Genomic DNA, 18677 nt, shown 5'->3' with positions numbered 1-18677 from the left:
GGCCGTAGCCCCTAGTTTAGACAGTGTACTACACCTTCAAAAGCATTTTGTGTGTCTATAGTCAACCTTAGGGAAGAGCTGATACACTTTTCCCCCAGTCTATAGTCAAGTGTTTGGGCCTTGTCTACAGACAAATTGCACTGATTGAACTAAGCTGATTTTAGTTAAATTTGATTTAGTTAAAGGTGCAAACCCCTGAGCAAATATACTTTTTCTGATGTATCCAGTTTTAAACCTATATAGCTTGCACCTGTAAACTTACCAATGCAGACTAAACCAATATAAACCAGGTGTAACCATGGTGCAACTTTTCCTATGTCTACACGGGGGGAAGAGGGTATTTTTCTTTTTACAACTAGATAGCCGTGTTGCTGGAAAATCCTAGTACAGATAAAGCAAGTGGTAAGTTTATTTTGCTCTAGCTGGTCAGGTTGAACTCCAGGTTCATTTCTAGGATTCATCTTGACCAGCTACATTGAGGTAAAACTGACACTTTCCTTTTCTATACTAGCTGTGTGTTTAATAAAAAAAAAAAAAACCCAAACCCTTAGCCTAGTGTCGATGGGACTGCCTTTGTGTGCTGAGTAGGCCTTACTGGTAAAACCCTTTGCCTTAAATTTGGGGCTTGTCTACACTACTGCTTAAGTTGATGTGTGAAAAAGCTACCCCTCTGAGCAACGTAAGTGGACTTAAAGCGGCATCCACACCGCGCTGTGTCGACAGGAGATGCTTTCCCACTGATCGCTTCCGTCTCTCATTGAGGTGGAGTAATTATGCCTAGGGCTCCGTGTCTTGTCCTGGAAGTTGCGGAAGTCACGGATTCCATGACTTTCCGAGACCTCTATGACTTTTGCAGGGGCCAGTTTGGCTGATCCCAGGGCACAGCCACACCAGCCACTGCTCTAGCGGCCCCCGACAGCAGTCCCGGGGTAGCCAGATCATCCGCAGTCCCCAGCCGGCTGGAGCAGCTGTGATCCACTGGCCCTGGCAGCTGGTGCGACTGGCCCTGCGCCCCCACCCCTGCAGCGATGCCCCACTCCCTGCAGCAGCCCCCCTGCCCACTCCATCCCAAAATTTAGTCTCAGGTGTTTTTAGTAAAAGTCATGGACAGGTCACAGGCTGTGAATTTTTGTTTATCGCCCATGACATGTCCATGACTTTTACTAAAAACACCTGTGACTAAATCATAGCCTTAATTATGCCGATAGGAGAGCACTCTCCCATCGGTATAGCGTGTCTTCCACAGACACGCTACAGTGGAGTACACTAGCCCTAGGTAAGGTGCAATTTATCAAATTGTTTCTCTTCTGTTAATTCTTCTATCTCTAGAGGGAGCAGTATTATTAATAAAACATGGGGAAAAGTGTTAAAGAAATTTACAAGAAGCTTCAAATCAGCGGCACTGCTATGGGTACCCACATGGCCCCACAGTATGCCAACATTTTTATGGCTGACTTAGAGCAATGCTTCCTCAGCTCTCGTCCCCTAATGCCCCTACTGTACTGGCACTACATTGATGACATCTTTATCATCTGGACCCATGGAAAAGAAGTCCTTGAGGAATCCCACCATCAACCTCAGCCTGGACCAGTCCACACAAGAGATCCACTTCCTGGACACTACGGTGCTAGTAAGCGATGGTCACATAAACACCACCCTATACCAAAAACCTACTGACCGCTATTCCTACCTACATGCCTCCAGCTTTCATCCAGACCACACGATCCATTGTCTACAGCCAAGTTCTACGATACAACCGCATTTGCTCCAACCCTTCAGACAGAGACAAACACCTACAAGATCTCTATCAAGCATTCTTACAACTTCAGTACCCACCTGCTGAAGTGAAGAAACAGATTGACAGAGCCAGAAGAGTACCCAGAAGTCACCTACTACAGGACAGGACCAACAAAGAAAATAACAGAACGCCACTAGCCGTCACCTTCAGCTCCCAACTAAAACCTCTCCAACGCATCATCAAGGATCTACAACCTATCCTGAAGGACGATCCATCACTCTCACACATCTTGGGAGACAGGCCAGTCCTTGCTTACAGACAGCCCCCCAACCTGAAGCAAATACTCACCAGCAACCACACACCACACAACAGAACCATTAACCCAGGAACCTATCCTTGCAACAAAGCCCATTGCCAACTGTGTCCACATATCTATTCAGGGGACACCATCATAGGGCCTAATCACATCAGCCACACTATCAGAGGCTCGTTCACCTGCACATCTACCAATGTGATATATGCCATCATGTGCCAGCAATGCCCCTCTGCCATGTACATTAGTCAAACTGGACAGTCTCTATGTAAAAGAATAAATGGACACAAATCAGACGTCAAGAATTATAACATTCAAAAACCAGTTGGAGAATACTTCAATCTCTTTGGTCACTCGATTACAGACCTAAAAGTGGCAATTCTTCAACAAAAAAACTTCAAAAACAGACTCCAATGAGAGACTGCTGAATTGGAATTAATTTGCAAACTGGATACAATTAACTTAGGCTTGAATAGAGACTGGGAGTGGATGGGTCTTTGCACAAAGTAAAACTATTTCCCCTTGTTTATTCCCCTCCACCCCCACCGTTCCTCAGACTGTTCTTGTCAACTGCTAGAAATGGCCCACCTTGATTATCACTACAAAAGGTTCCCTCCCCCGCTCTCCTGCTGGTAATAGCTCACCTTAAGTGATCACTCTCGTTACAGTGTGTATGGTAACACCCATTGTTTCATGTTCTCTATGTATGTAAATCTCCCCACTGTATTTTCCACTGAATGCATCCGATGAAGTGAGCTGTAGCTCACGAAAGCTTATGCTCAAATAAATTTGTTAGTCTCTAAGGTGCCACAAGTACTCCTTTTCTTTTTACAAGAAACTGTTTTGCTTTTTTTAAATCCCATCAAATTTGCCTGCCTATGATTGTGATCTTTTGTTACAAGAATAATTTTTCATGTGTTGCATTTTTAGGTCAAATTGAAGATGAACAGCCCCAGTAAAATATGAAAGACCTGTTTTTAACTTTTTTTTAAAAAAGATTCTATTTATGCTAATTATAAATCTTAATTTCCTTGTTTTTAAGCACTCTTTTAGGGCTGTCGATTAATTGCAGTTAACTCATACGATTAACTCAAAAGAATTAATCGCAGTTTTAATCGCACTGTTAAACAGTAGAATACCAATAGAAATTTATTAAATATTTGGATGTTTTTCTGGCCTTTTATATATATTGTATTCTATGTTGCAATTGAAATCAAAGAGTATATTATTTTTGATTACAAATATTTGCATTGTAAAAATGATAAAAGAAATATTATTTTTCAATTCATACAAGTACTGTAGTGCAATATCTTTGTCCTGAAAGTGCAACTTACAAATCTAAATTTTTTTTGTTACATAACTGCACTCAAAACCAAAACAATGTAAAACTTCAGAGTCTACAAGTGACTGAACTTCTTCGGGGACAATTGTATGTCCCCTGCTCTGTTTTATCCGCATTCTATATATTTCATGTTATAGCAGTCTTGGGTGATGACCCAGAACATGTTGTTCATTTTAAGAACACTGTCACTGTAGATTTGACAAACACAAAGAAGGTACCAAGGTGAGATTTCTAAAGGTAGCTACAGCACTCGACCCAAGTTTAACAATCTTCCAAATCTGAGAGGGATGAAGTGTGGAGCATGCTTTCAGAAGTCTGAAAAGAACAACACTCCAATGTAGAAACTACAGAACCTGAACCACCAAAAAAGAAAATCAGTCTTCTGCTGATGGCATCTGACTCAGATAATGAAAATGAACATGCGTCAGTATGCACTGCTTTGGATGTTAATTGAGCAGGACAGCATGGACGCATGTTCCCAGGAATGGTGGTTCAAGCATGAAGGGACATATGAATCTTTAGCGCATGTGGCACGTAAATATCTTGCGACGCTGGCTACAACAGTGCCATGAGAACGCCTGTTCTCACTTTCAGGAGACATTGTAAACAAGAAGTGGGTAGCATTATCTCCTGCAAATGTAAACAAACTTGTTTGTCTGAGCAATTGGCTGTACTTCAAGAAGTAGGACTGAGTGAACTTGTAGGCTCTAAAGTTTTTTACATTGTTTTATTTTTGAATGCAGGTTTTTTTGTACATAATTCTACATTTTAAAGTTTTTAACTTTCATGATAAAGAGATTGCACTACAGGTGACTTGAAAAATACTATTTTTGTTTTTTTTACAGTGCAAATACTTGTAATCAGAAATAAATATAAAGTGAGCACTGTACACTTTGTATTCTGTGTGGTAATTGAAATCAATATATTTGAAAATGTAGAAAACATCCAAAAATATTTAAATAAATGGTATTCTATTGTTTAACAGCGCGATTAATCACGATTTATTTTTTTAATTGTTTGACAGCCCTACACTCTGTATGTGTGACATACTTCATGGTGCTGAATCTCCTTGCATCACGATTTTAATGCACCGAGTATATTTTCTCTTTGAAAATACTAGTTCTGGATTTTTTTTTTTAAAAAGTATCAAAACTATCAATCAAACGATTTAACAAGACTTGGATTGAGAGATCACTTTAATTGGCTGCTAGTTGTACGTTTACATACCGTAGCACAAAATCTCAGCTGGAAAAACTCTTCCGGAGAAACAGGTTTAAAAAAAAGGATGAGAGTCACAGCTTCAAAGAGACTTCCTTGTTCTCTTTAGGGTATTTGTTTTGTTTGTTTTTACAGTTTCCAAAATCAAGCACAGTGGAAACTCTGTGAACATTCAGATAGTTGAAGAACCCCACTGACTTCTTCTGGTGACTTGTTCACTTACGGTGTTTTTTCAAATCAAGTAGTAAAACCATCAGGATCAGGGAGCAGAACTTGCCCCTAAGGTAGTAGTGCTGGCTCTTTTCATAGCTTGTTTTTTCTTTAGGGGATTTTGCTACTCTCTCTTGAAATATTGCAACCTTTTATACTTGCTGAGAAAGAGCATATTGTTGAGCATATTGTACTTGTAGGGGGAATTCTGTGCCAAAAAATTAAAAATTCTGCACACTATATTTGAAAATTCTGCATATTGTATTTGTGACAATAACACAATATAATTATGCCAGTTACAATTATTTTGGTAATTTATTTCAAAATATCTGTCCGCAAGTATGTCTGTACCAGAATCTTCTTTTTTTGTCTGCATTGTTAGTTTTTTTTGACAAACAGATTCCTGATTATGCATATTAATATAGAACTTTGTATAATTCATTTAAAAAAACGCCCTCCTCATATGTTCTATTGAGATTCTGCATGTGACACCTCTGATTAAAACTGTAGGATTTTTAACCTGGCAAAAAGAAAGCGAATTGGAATAGCTTAATAAAACAATGGGAGAACACCTAGTGCAAATCATCCACAGTTGGTAAAATTGGCTTTCCAATTCAAGTATCAACTTACTTAATATGATTTTTTTTACCAGCCTACCCAATCTTGATAGAGGCTAATTACCAAGAAACTTGTGAAATTTGGATTATCACTAGCCACTCTGACCCTGGTTAATTAGCTTCCATGATACTGTATTCTGAGCATTTGAGTATCCTATTTTTAATTTTAAAAATAATGAAATCACAACAAGGTCAGTAGTTATGAATGAATATTTACTTTAGAAAAAACATTTTTTTCCTTTTAGCAAAAAGACAGTTTATAATGGTGTGTTACCATGAATTGTCCTTATTTCTTAACACGGTCTGTTTTCAGTTCTGTAAATAGGGCATGCAATTATAAAACAATTAAAAACAACTGTTACAAAGTGCCCTTAGTCCAGTAAACAATTTTCACAGGTTAAAAACAATTGTGTCAAGTTTTATAAGAGTATTTATTTTTGGCAGCCTCCGTTTTTGGGTGCTCAGCTTGAGATCTTGAAATCTGATTTTCAGAAAGTGCTAAGCATCCGCCTTCTGAAAATTGGGTCCCTTTAAGGCAAATGTTCTCCAACTGTGTCCCGCCAGGGGTGGAGCGGAATATATTCTGGGGGCAGGGGCGTGAGAAGTGTTGGGGGGGGAAAACGTACGGCGCACATTTTACCCAAAGCAATGAATAATTAGCTAAGCTGATTCGTCCAAACATATCAGGTCCTTAGATGGTGCTGTGCATTTGACTCTAGATGGGCTGTGCATTTTGATGGATTTCTGTTAAGCTTGCACAGCATTATACAAAGTTATCGCCATCTATATGTTAAGCCATTTGCTAGGATGTAGTGCGAACATTTAATCGTAAGTATCAACGGCAATCGTAGTTTTGCTTTTCCTCTTATTACAATGGATGATTGGCACTGTTTGAATTAATGCCTTACTGTTTTTAATATTTAGTGAGAGTTGCATGTTGATTTTTTGTTTTATCTGCATATGTACTTACGTGGTGGGGGGATAAACTATTACAGACACAAAGAAGGGGGGCATTTGAGAACCACTGCTTTAAGGTGTTTCAAATTGGGTACCCAAAATCACTAGTCCCTTTGGAAAATCTTGGTCTCAGCATACAATAATTAACCTGCTGTAAATTGTCTCCCTATCACTGGATTTTATTCAGCCAACTCTGTATTTTTTCAGCAAAGGTGATTGCAATCTGTAACTGTCAAGACTAATGACAATTCTGGGTTAACAACCATGAAAGCACCCTTGTTCTTCCCACCAAGCAAACTTTCATTGGCCGTCTAAAGTAATCGGCACTGATTCTTTTCAACATGAAAATGTTACAGGGGTGGGAGAAGGAGCAGGATTCTTTTCAGAAAGCATCAGTAATAATGATTTCCCATTTTGCCCTTCTTTGTTACGAAAGGTGAGGGTGAAGGTGATAGGGAGACAATTTACAGCAGGTTAATTATTGTATGCTGAGACCAAGATTTTCCAAAGGGACTAGTGATTTTGGGTACCTCAACAATTAGACCTGAACAACCTGATAAAAGCCAAGAAGGAAGTGTTATGTGGGGGGAGGAGGACATGACTAGCTGAATCTAGAATGAAGACACTCCTTAGAGAGAGGGAGACCTCCTCTCCTTTTAGGGCCCTAGCAAAGAAGGGCTGAAAGAAACAGAGGTTAAAACTGTGATGTTGCACTGTACTGGGGCTGGTGAATGGGTTTAGAATAAAATGCAGCCTACATACAAGAAGAAAGTGGGTCAGTTTCTGGGGCATCAGGACAGAGCGTGGCCCTGTCACAGACGGGCAAAACCCACTTACCCCATTATTCCCTTCTAGACTACATGTTTTTTTCTGAAGATGGTGACAGCTGCAGAGATGTTAAGGCAAACTACAGAGGGAGCAAGACCACAGAAGGAATGGGAGGGCACTAGGAGTTGCCAAGGAAGTAAGGAATTACAAACAGATGTGGAAAATATCTGGATAAATTAGCTTTCTATACAGCTTAAAAGATAGCAAAGTTACACAAAGTTAGTTGGGAAAATGGCTTTTGTGTGGAAAATCCATCTGTGGCTTAACCTTTACAGAGGAATATACTAAATCCTAACAGACGAATGCTGAGAAAACTTATCTTCTAACTACCAACTAAACAGCTCTAATAGAGAGCTTTGTGAAACAATCTAATGATTTAACATAAATCAGCATTCGTACACTGCTTTATCAGGTTGTTCAGGTCTAATTGTTGAGGTCTAATTAGTTCCTTACCTCCCTAGCCTCTCCTTCTGATTAGCTAATTATGCAATCAGCAATTACTGGGGGAACCAATTCAGGCTACAGTGATCAGAGTGCTGACCCACCTGTCACATCTCAGCACTCTGTCACACCACCAAGTCAGTCTTAACTGGCTTTAGAGTGCACTGCTTCGAATAGTGCAGAGTCTACACTCTCACTGCATTGACCAAAGTAGGTTGACCATTTGGTTTGAAAAAATAAAATTAGGTGGTTTGTTCTCTTGCAAAAGCAGCAGGGTGCTTTGCACAAATTTTCAGATGAGGTCTTTCACCTGTGTTGTTATCCTAATAAGCCAAATAAATCAAGATAGTATTGAGCTTCTATTTGATATGTTAAGACGAGGCAATACAGGATATAGTGGTATTGTTAAAACCTTTCCAGTAACTCTACAAATAAAATATCTTAATATTGTTCAAACAAAAAGGAAACTAGTAAAAACTTATTTGAGAATCAAAGTGGGTTCCAGACAGACAAATATCTATGTAAATCGAGTAAACGTGTGGTTTCAGAGGGAAAACGCTTCTATGTTAAATTGTAAGGCCAGAATGTCACTCTTTCCTGGGGTTCTGAAGGGTTTCTCGTATGTTGCCTTTGTGCTGATGATTCATATTGTTCACTAAAGATCTTCTGAAGCTTCTTAACTTGCTATTCACTATTTACATTGTAAGATATTTGCACCAGCAGTTTATCAGTAAATACTGAAGTAACTAAAGAACAGTGGTGTAAAATATTCATCAAGAGGAGGGTGGACTTTTGCTTTTAAGCATGAAGAGAGCCTATTTTAATGTCTATATCAGTGGCTTCCCAGTGCAATTTTAACAGAACTTTGGCTTCCATAAACTGAAACGTAATTTTTTTTATTAAGGAGAAAGGTCTTTTCCTGTTAGTTGCCACAAAAACATTCATCAAAATTTATTCTCTTCAGCTGACTTTTTTTTTTTTTTTTTGGTACAGCATTTTAGTTTACTATTATAGAAGAAAAGGAGCAGTGCTACTTTTTGTTTTATTTGGGTAACATCTAATGACTTTCTTGTGCTTTAGCTTTTAGCACTTAAGCAAATCTCATTTCTCTTTAACTCTGCTTTATAAAAAGTATTAAACGTCACAAGCAATAGGATAAGGTGAGGAAAAATGAACACAAGAGACTTTACTGGAAGGGGAGCTATTAATTGCTGACTTGTTGGCCAAATAAATCATAATTATGTAAAGCTGACAGACCCAACAAAATATTCATGTTTGGAATAATAACCAGAACAGCATGACAAAAATTGTCAGGATGATGGTTTATAAAATGGCTGCAGATAAGTTATTACTCAGTGGCTGCACAGGAGTTCCCTCTGAATTTAAGGAAAAGATTTAGGCAAACTGCCCAGGGATATCAGCTAAAGTCTCTTGTGCAAAATAAAATCCAATTCTGTTTCATTAAACATGCAGTGAAAGCAGGATTTCTTTTACAAACATAAGCCAAGACTGTAGCTGTCCACAAATTTCAGTCCACATTTTCCATGGCAACATTAACATCTAAAGCATGAAATATCAAATTCTAGGCATGCACCCACTGCATTTTTTCATAGAATATTTTTCCATAGAGTTTAAGTCGAGAAAGGACCATCAGATCATTTTGTATGACCACCCGGTATATCACAAGCTATTATATTTCCTCCATATACCCCTATATTAAGCCCAAAGGGTTTTCTTAGAATAAGGCATTTCAGTCCTCAGGATACTAAACTGGCAGAGAACAGGACAGACTAAAGTATCACCAATGCTTGAGGCCCCTGTAATGACAGGAACTTGATTAGGTGAGATATGTCTGCATGATCCCAGCGGCCAACCTCACTCCACAATGCAAGGGAAGGAGGAGAAACTCCCAAGGGCCCTGCTAGTCCTTCCCAACCTAAATCTGGCAATCAGTATGTGAGCAAGACTCACCATCCAGGCATCTAGAAAGAGGAATTTCTGAACCACCTCAAGAGCACTGGTCCATCCAAATGGTGTCCTGTCTTCAGTTGTGGCCAATCTCTGATGCCTCAGAGGAAGGGGAGAACAAGTAAACCCAGAACACACCTAGCCAGTTATGCGTTGGAGAAAAAAATTCCTTCCTGACCCCTGCAGACAACCAGCTGAAGCCTGAAGCATGAGATTTGATTATAGTCTATCTCATGACATACAAGGCATAGAAAAGAATGTTGTGTAATTTAACCCAGCTTTCAGATGTTATATGACATGCATTTCTATCTCTGAAGCCTTGTGATGAGTTGGTCCTTAAAACTGCTGCTGATCCCCTTTGGTTAGCAATGCTTTTTAGACAAGGTCCAAGACTAAGACATAGCAAAGCCTGACTCTCTGACCTATATAGAGAAATATTTCTTATAACTTCCCTTCTGAATAGTTAAAGGCAAAGAGTGAGAGTGAGATCTTATGTTAATTTGAATGTGCTGTGAATGGCACAGTAGAAGAACTTAGATTCATAGATTTTGCCAGGTAACTATACTTACTGTACTTTGCTTTTAAAATGTGTCTCATCTATAAAACAAACTCAGGTGCTCTAGTATTTAATGAAGACTCAAGACAAAATAGAATCACAGGATCAGTTCTGGATTTCAAACTTGCTAAATTTCAAGGTGCTTGGATCTGAGATTTTGGTTTGGGCTTATCTCAGTTTTTAAATAACACCAGAGTTTTGAGGGGTTTTCATACACTGTTGTTATTCTTCATTGGGTCTTTAAAGTATTTACATGAAAAATGCTCCCTGCAAGGATGGTGAGTAATTGGAACTTGGTTGTGTTCTGTGTAAAGCCCAAAGCAGTTAAAGAATATTAACTTTCCTTAGCAGGTTAGGATTTTTGTTAGTTTCTAGATTGTTAGAATATTAATTTTTAATTTGCTATCTACATATTGTATAAAGTGACATGGCTGCCATAGCACTGTTGTAAGATTCTTGTAAAATGGCAGTGTGAGCAATCAAAGAAGTTGGGCATTTTAGGGGAGTCTATGCATCGTAAGTCCAGCTAGTGGAGGAAATTGATGCCTAGATTAGCTGCTTTAAGGAATTTAGGTCGGAAGAAAGTACGAGAAAAAGAGGAGGACAGAGAAACATTCCATGCTGGATCGTGTACTCTCAGCATATATAGTAAGTTTGCACATTACCTTAATTGCTAACCTAAAAAGAGCCATACTTTTTAATCATTATCTAAGATAATGTAGCTATCCAGATCTACTTTCCTGCTCATATTTCCTTTTTCACATCCCATTATATTATATTTAAAATCTAACTAGAGTAGAAAGGAGAAGTGTCAAAAAATTGTTTTGTTTTGTTTTTAAAATAATTTTATTAAGAATCATAGGAGGTGCATGTTGATATTTCTAAGAATAATGGAAGACGAAAGAACAGAATGTTTTGAAATAACCAAGGGGGGAATAGGGATTGAGGAAGGCAGTGATTGCAGTTTTTAAAAGCATTTGTCAATTAGTGTGTAGTTAGTCTTGTGTAATGCTGGGTTTTTTTGGTTTTTTTTCCCCCCTATAACTGTCAGGGTTCATTGAACCCTGCTGATTTAGAATTGCCAGCAAGTATCTTGTACATAATTAGATCTCCAGTAATTTGTACGTGAACATAATTGGAAAATGTTCTTAGATTTTTTTTTCCTGCACGCAGGTTGTTCCATATGAGTCGGCAGCACCTCTGTACTGAATTCTGTTTGTTTCTCTGGACCTCCCCTCAACAAAAAGAAGGTTGAGGAATTAGCATAGAGTGTAGATGAGCAGGCAACCTGTGTAGTTCATGGCAATCTGGAATCCTGAGACTTTTATACTACATTTTGTTTAATTTCCCTATATTGCTTATACTTGTATATTTAATTGGCTTCAAGGAACCTTGTCACACTTTGTTTAAAGTATTTTTAGTGATTGACTGAAATTGTAACTGTACTCATCCTGGATCTAATACTATGAAAATATAAATAGCCACACACACTGTAATTGTTCAAATGTGCTTCAGTACGTGTTGCCTTTCTTCAATGCTTATGTCCTGCATTTCAGCTAAGTCCGACATTTTATTTTTCTTTATTTAGTTGTGTAGTTTCCATTTGCTTTATTAGGAAGCTGGAAAAATTGAGGAAATCAGTCCATTCTTTATCTTTATCAGACATTTTGATTAAATGCTTCTGTTGTTTAGTAGGAATTCATTAGTCATGCACAGAAACATTTCATGCTGCAAATTCTATTCCTAGTGTGCTGAAATTTATATTGAAATGCCTTTTTGCTGGCATTGTGTAGGTACCTGCTCTCATACTGAGTAGTCTTGTCCAAAATATTGATGTAATAACTTAAACAAATCTAATTACAAAACATATGTATTCCAACAATTTTTAAGGGGGTGATTATTGCTTTTTCTTAAACAGAATTCTTAAAGAAGAGTAGCACAAAACTAACATCCTTAAATTTGTTTTGCCCTTAGATGTTAACAACTTTGCCATTAAAATTTCAAGTAAGAAAAAATAAGTCAGAACATTTAATATTCCTGACCACTTGCCAAATTCAGATTCTTGTGCTATTTATAAATACCTCAGTCAGCTTCTGTTTTTTTGCCTTAAGTATTCGGTTGCATTTTGACAAGAACAGTGTTTTTTCTTATTAACATTAAACTGTGGGATGAAAAAGCTTTTAAGGCTTTTGTTTTTGTCTGCTGCTGTAAGAAAGAAAATAAATGTGTTTCAGATTAATATGTGATAATTATTGATTTCCATAAAAAAGTTCAAAGTAGAATTTAAATTAATGTTATTTCTTCTCTATTACAGTAGCTGTTTTTTTACTAATACAAAAATAAGAGGAAGTTCAGCATGTTTAAATATAAACTCATGTATAAGTCTCAAAGGAGTTTAGAAGAGGTAACAGTGCATACTTAACTTTGCATTTTAGCAGCTGCTGCCATGGACTTCTTGGTCTAAAGGTCAGTTAAAATCTACTGCAGGCTTGTAGTTCATGACCTTAAAATTTTAGTCAGCATAGAATCACTTTGTACATTTGCTTTCTTGGGAGCAATTTGAATGCAAAACTGATGCAAAGACAACAAAGTGTATCAGATTGGGTGCCACCCAGTCGTTTAACAGCTGCAGACAGACTGCAGCACATGTGTGGAAGCACATTGAAATCAAGGAGGCCTTGCATCCACACAACTGCCTGCCCGTGCACATTGCCAGATCAGGGTCTTAAAGGGTACCTTTTCTTTTTTTCTTTAAAGATACATTTTCAGTTACGTTCCCTATATTTTTTCTTTCCTTCTTGTGGTAGTCCATCCCATGTACAGCTGTAATAAACAAGTATTTCCTATTGCTCACACTTGGCACACTGTAAATATGAAGTAGGAAGAACACAATTACTGAATGCTATAGTCATAGAATGAGAGTACCTGCTGCAATAAGTTCTCTTTGCTAAGTGTCCTGTAAATATTGCTTTAAAATTAGTGGAGCATTAAGGATGTTCAAAGCATAGTAACTGAACATCAGTAGATTCAGTAGACATTTTGCCATTGACTTCAGTGGGGCCAGGATTTCTATCTGGAACATTTAGCAGCAGTTAATTTGCTAACTGTTTTATTCTAAACATTGTGTGAGACCTTTTTAAAAAAAAAAAAAAGTGTCTAGTTAAGGGCTTTTTTGTGACACATTTTTCTCATCCCCTATTTTTTCTTGAGCAGTCAACTCCCGTGCCATCTTTCATCCTTTCCTTGATTAAAATTTAGCTCTCATAATCTACAAAAATTATGGGATTTTGGTGCCTTCCTGTTGCTGTTTGCTGCAAGTGAGATGGGCAAGCTGCAGTGCTCTCAAAACTGAGGGTCCTGTACCCCAGGATTAACATTTCTGGTAACCACTTTTAAATAACACTGAAGTGTGAAACAATAGCAAGCATTTTTCCACATATGTAGTCCTACTGTTTTAATAGCTATGAAGGAGGAAGATTTTTCAGAGGCACAAATGGCACATAGACACTAATCAGCCATTGTTTTGTTTGTTTGTTTTACATGTTTAAGGAGGGATTTTTTCACTGTTACCAAGAAGTGTGTCCCCGTTTTAATAGTAGCAAAGAAAACACTTTTGATTGTTTGGTTATGTGGAGATGAATGAAAGACGTGTTTTGAAATTGCTTGTTTTTCTGGGAGTAGACGATTTGTTTTTATTCTTTTTAGGTTGCTTCCTTGGCTGGACCAGGAGGGCAAGTTGAAATAGAACAAAATTTTCTCAATAACAAATTGAAGACAATAACTGTTTATTTTGGTGACCTAATCAGACAAGATGTATCCTGAACTCAGTGCATATATACCTAAGTAAGAAATGGATCACGGTGTTCTAGACTTCCTAATAATATAGACTTGATTTCCCTTTGTCTCTAATTGATGGCTTTGGTTAAATTTCTTCTGTTTAATTTTTTTCTCCTTCCTTTTTTTGTTTAGAGAAATATGTTTTCATCCTGTTCATTGCAAATATGTCAATAAAATACTTTTATAATAAGATTTTCGACATTGATATATTTCTTTAATTAAAATAACAAAATGAAACTTTAGTAGTTTTCATTACCAAAGATCTTATTGTAAATCTAGGGAAAGCTGCCTTCAGAATAATACATGTCACAATACCAGTCTAAGAGGAAAACTGTCCTCTAACTCGGCTTCCCCTTCTGAGGTGTTTGCAGTGGCTGTGGCCCCTGCAGGCTTCAGAGAGAAAAGCCATAAGCACAAGGAAAGGTCTGTGTCTTACTCCCTCTTATTGAATGTCTCATTGGGGAGCTCAGCTGGCTCTGTGGGCAGAATGTGGTCCCAAGCCAGGTAGGGTTGGCTTGGCCTCCTGCCCTGGGAAGGGAAAGAGGCAAGCAGGATTGGAAATGAACTGGTTCCAGGGCAAACAACCCCCCTCACCCATCTCTGAGGGGAGAGAATCTAGAAGGGCAGTGTGCCAGATGGAAGGTTGCACCTGAGTCCCTATAGACCACATCAGCAGCCACATTCTGTGGAGCTCAGCCATCTACTCCCCCTTCCCTCAGGCTGTAGATGGAGGGCACTGGACACCCCATGGGACACTGCCAGTGCCAGGAAGTGTGGTAAGGGGCCTTTGGGCCCAGCTCCCTCTCCTTGCTACCACTTCTATATCAGACCTTCAGGATCTCTATTGATATACCTGAGGCCTCTAGGAGAAACGCAGACCCATGTGGCCCCCGTACAGTAGAAGGGGGTAGAATCGCTGACGATTTGATTCTTGAACACCAGTATCTTCCCTGAAAGATCCCAAGGGGACCTTGTTGGGGAGAGAAGACAACAAATCCAGCTTCTTTCAGGGCAGGGGATTGCCATCCATTTATTTTTCTGAAGGAATGTCTGAGCCAAATGTTGCTTCTCTCTCAGAAGCAAGATCATAGGGACTGTGACACACAAACCCATTTGTGTTCACTACTCTGTGTCCGCAACTCTTGTCAGGCCCAACATACTCACTACACATGCCACACTGTTGTCATCATCTATATCTAAAAAGATGTCATGTAAGGCAGTGGTTCTCAACCCAGGAGAGAACTCAGGACTGGGAGGGTGTTGGTATCACCCTGCAAGCTGGTGGAAGTCGGGGTGAGGCCATTGTGCTGTGTGCACACGGCTGGTGTCAGGGCTCTGAACCAAAGCTGTGCAGCACAGAGGCACCCAGGGTTCCACAGCAGACAGTGGCAAAACCCCTTCCTAGTCTGGGTTGAACCCCAGGATGTCACAGGAACAAATTCCAGAAAGACTAAATCAACGCTGGTTCCTTTGTTCACCTTCATGTAGTGCAACGTGGTAGATAATTCTCCATGAATAGTCCCCCTGCTCATCTTAGAGTGCAGTATGGCAGATTAACAGAGAGAAGACTAAGCAAGAGATCTGTGCTAATTCCACTGGGTTCACAAGATTAGCTGTGTATAGTACATTAGTAGATCGTCCGCAGGTAACACAAGTCAGTGCTAGGGGAATTTTGGATAGCTATTGCAAAAAGCTTTATAGCCAACATAAAGAGAGAAAACCTCAGTTAAGTCTAGTCTACACTATCAATAGGAGCATATCTTGGTGTCTCTGAAAAGAAGGGGGGAGCTAAGAAGTTGCCAGAAATATGAATATTAGCAAGCGAAAGTTGCAGAGAAGAAACACCAGTGTACTAAAGTTAGGATCAAACCCAGCAAATTAAGACTACTCAATAAGATCAAAAGCTTTCTCTTCCAGAGGAAGTGCAGCTGCTGAAGCAGACATTTTTACACAATACAGATATCATTACTGAAAGTGCTTGTGCCATCAGTTTGTTTCTTAAATCAACCTAATCACTGGATATTGAACGTTATCACTGTGAGATGGGGCGGCTGCCCCTCACTGGTATGTAAGGGGTTAAAGCCACTCTGGGGAGGCTGTGCAGGAGGCAGCCAATAAGGAAAACGCTTGTAATGCCAGCCAATTAGGAGAAGGTTTATTGGAGGAGTCAGTCAGGGCCAGGCTGGCTCGTATAAGAAGGGGCTACTGAGCAAAGCGGAGTTTTGAGGGAGGAGGACGGGCTGCTTAGGGGGCTGGAGCACCATGGAAAGAGGAGCGCTGGGCAGGGTGGCAGAGTATCTGAAAGCTCCAGGTTGATGGCTGCCAGACTGAGGCCCTGACACAAGGGCAGAGGAGCTGCTAGGGCTGTGGGGGAAGTGGCTCAGGGAAGGAGACAGTGGAGTTGGAGGAGGGGCAGTACTTGGCTGCTGGCTATAGAGTCCCTGGGTCAGGGCCCGGAGTAGTTGTTGGGCCCGGGCTCCCCATTTCTCCCCCCCGCCCGCCCCGGGCACTGAGGAGAGTGGCCAGTGCATGGACTGCAGTCTGCCACTGAGATGAGTGGCTAGAACCTGAACTGCAGTCTGCCACTGAGGCAAGTGGTTGGGCTGAGGCCTGTCAGTCTCCCGGAGGGGGGAAAGAACCGAGTGGGACACAGCCGGAGGGCTGTGTCCAGAAAAGGACAACATAGTCCGGGGAGTGACGTGGGTCCTGGACGAGAGATAGGAGTGACAACGGGCGAGACACCATCACCAGAGGAGGGCGCACTGGCAACCCCGAGCCAATTCCCAGGTTGACCAGCAGGAGGATCCACTGTGGTGAGTCAAACCCAGTTACACACTGTCTATTTTAGATATGAAACTAAGAAAAACTGATGTGTAGTTGCAATTGGTGTGATTTTTTTTTTCCACTAAGGCCAGGCCCAAAGCCTCATCCTAGTGCCCAATCTGAGTAAGGGGGGATGTGCACTGGGAGGTTGTGGGAGGAAATGCTCAGCAACAGCTACCACAGTGCCTTGGCATTTCTACCTCGCTTGCCTTGCCCACTTCCACCAAGCTCTGTATAGTATCACAGATGACAAATGGGTTCTAGAGATCCATAAGTCATGACTACCCAGTCCAAGTTTCTGTCCTTTCCTCTTTCCCTATCCCTCTTTTCAGAGACCTGCTGGATCTCCCCTTTGAGCCTCTCTCAGAATGCTGTTTGTGCTACCTCACCCTTAATATGGTCTTTGTGGGCGCCATAGCGAGGCGAGTGAGCAAGCTTCAGGCACTCACGGCTGAACCTCTCCATACATAATGTTTCACAAGGACCTGGTCATAGGAAGAGGTCTCAATAAGTTTTTGTTCACATATAGTCTTAGAGTTCCATTTGAACAAATCAATTAATGTACCTGTCTTCCCTAAATCTCCTGCTGTGCTGGAGAGAAGAAACTGCACTCACTGGATGTTCCCAGAAACTTACTTTATTATATCAATAGAACTGAACTTTTCAGACTTGTCTCCTCATCTATTTCTAGCTTTAGGTGGCCAAACAAAAGTTCAGCCTCCTTCATCACAGAGAATATCCAAGTGGATAACTCGCTGTATCTTGACTCATCAGTTGCCTAGTGTACCTCTCCCGCAGAATATTAACGTGCACTTTACAAGTGCTCAGGCAACAGCCACCAACTACTTCAAGAATGTGCCAATATCTGAGAGATGCAAGGTGGCAATAAGGAGTAAACCACTGACCTTTGTCAAGCTCTATGACTTGGACGTAGCTTCCAGACCAGATGCCAAGTTCAGGAGAGCAGTATTGTCAGCTGTTCGACTGATGCAGCTAAAGGTTCTTATTCCCACCATCCAGAGGGGATGCTTGCTTGCCAGTCATCTACAGTGGGATCCACAATGAATCATACTATAGGATAAATAACTCTTTCTTCTTCAAGTAACTTTTAAAAAAAAAAAAAACCAAGGAGGAATCCGGTGGCACCTTAAAGACTAACCGATTTATTTGGGCATAAGCTTTTGTGGGTAAAAAACTCAGTTCTTCAGATGCAAGATGTGGTTCTTTAAGATGATGTTGTCCAGGTAGATCCCAGGACCTACCCTCTCCCCTACTTTCAGAGTCTTCAGCAAACACGGGCTTTAAATTGTGAGGGAAATGGGGAAGGGTTCTGCTCTTTATGCCCTTAATCCGGGAGCACCAAGCGATGTCCATGAGCCCTCACAGACCTCACTTGGTGCTCCTGGATAAGGAGCATAAAGAGGAATGCTATTCAGAATACTCCAATCTGATGCTAATGAGCCTCATGTGGACCCAGAGTGGAAACCACCCTGACGACAACATCTCGAAGAAGATTTACTGTTGGGTAAATAACCGCTGTATCATGTGTCAGGGGTTTTAGATTTACCTGGAAATAATTTGCTAGCAGTTCACCAGCCTAGTTTGTATCTGAATGTTTTTTTGACATTACTCTATAAAGAGGGGGGAAAGAACTGTGAGAGAAGCTGGAGTTGTATGGCTATTTAAAGGTGAACTGTCACGCAAAAAAATAAAAATTTGGGGGCAAGTATTCTCTTTTTGTACAGTGCCTTGCACAATAGATTCCTGGTCCATGCCCATGCAAACAGGGCTGACGTGACCTTTGGATATATAAACAGGGGAGTAGTGAC

The 18677-nt window shown here is 40.2% G+C and overlaps 1 protein-coding gene across 6 annotated transcripts in view; it reads left to right on the top strand.

Annotated features, from left to right (window-relative positions):
- TGS1 (trimethylguanosine synthase 1) overlaps positions 1–14217 on the top strand; it is a 49667-nt gene extending 35450 nt beyond the window's left edge. For 2 of the 6 annotated variants that reach the window (XM_074944360.1, XM_074944365.1), the window contains one exon: positions 13894–14217. In XM_074944360.1, the coding sequence (XP_074800461.1) occupies positions 13894–14010 (117 nt within the window). In that variant the 3' untranslated portion in view covers positions 14011–14217. Of the gene's footprint in view, positions 1–1329; positions 2158–11361; positions 11413–12623; positions 12655–13893 lie in introns of those variants that run through there. The other 4 variants (XM_074944361.1, XM_074944363.1, XM_074944364.1 and 1 more) reach the window with 4 other exon arrangements.
- Positions 14218–18677: the final 4460 nt, after the last annotated feature.

This window comes from Natator depressus, chromosome 2 (genome assembly GCF_965152275.1).
Source record: "Natator depressus isolate rNatDep1 chromosome 2, rNatDep2.hap1, whole genome shotgun sequence".
Lineage (NCBI taxonomy): Eukaryota > Metazoa > Chordata > Testudines > Cheloniidae > Natator > Natator depressus.
The sequence above is the reverse complement of the archived record's forward strand: the minus strand, read 5'-3'. Positions and strand labels throughout refer to the sequence as shown.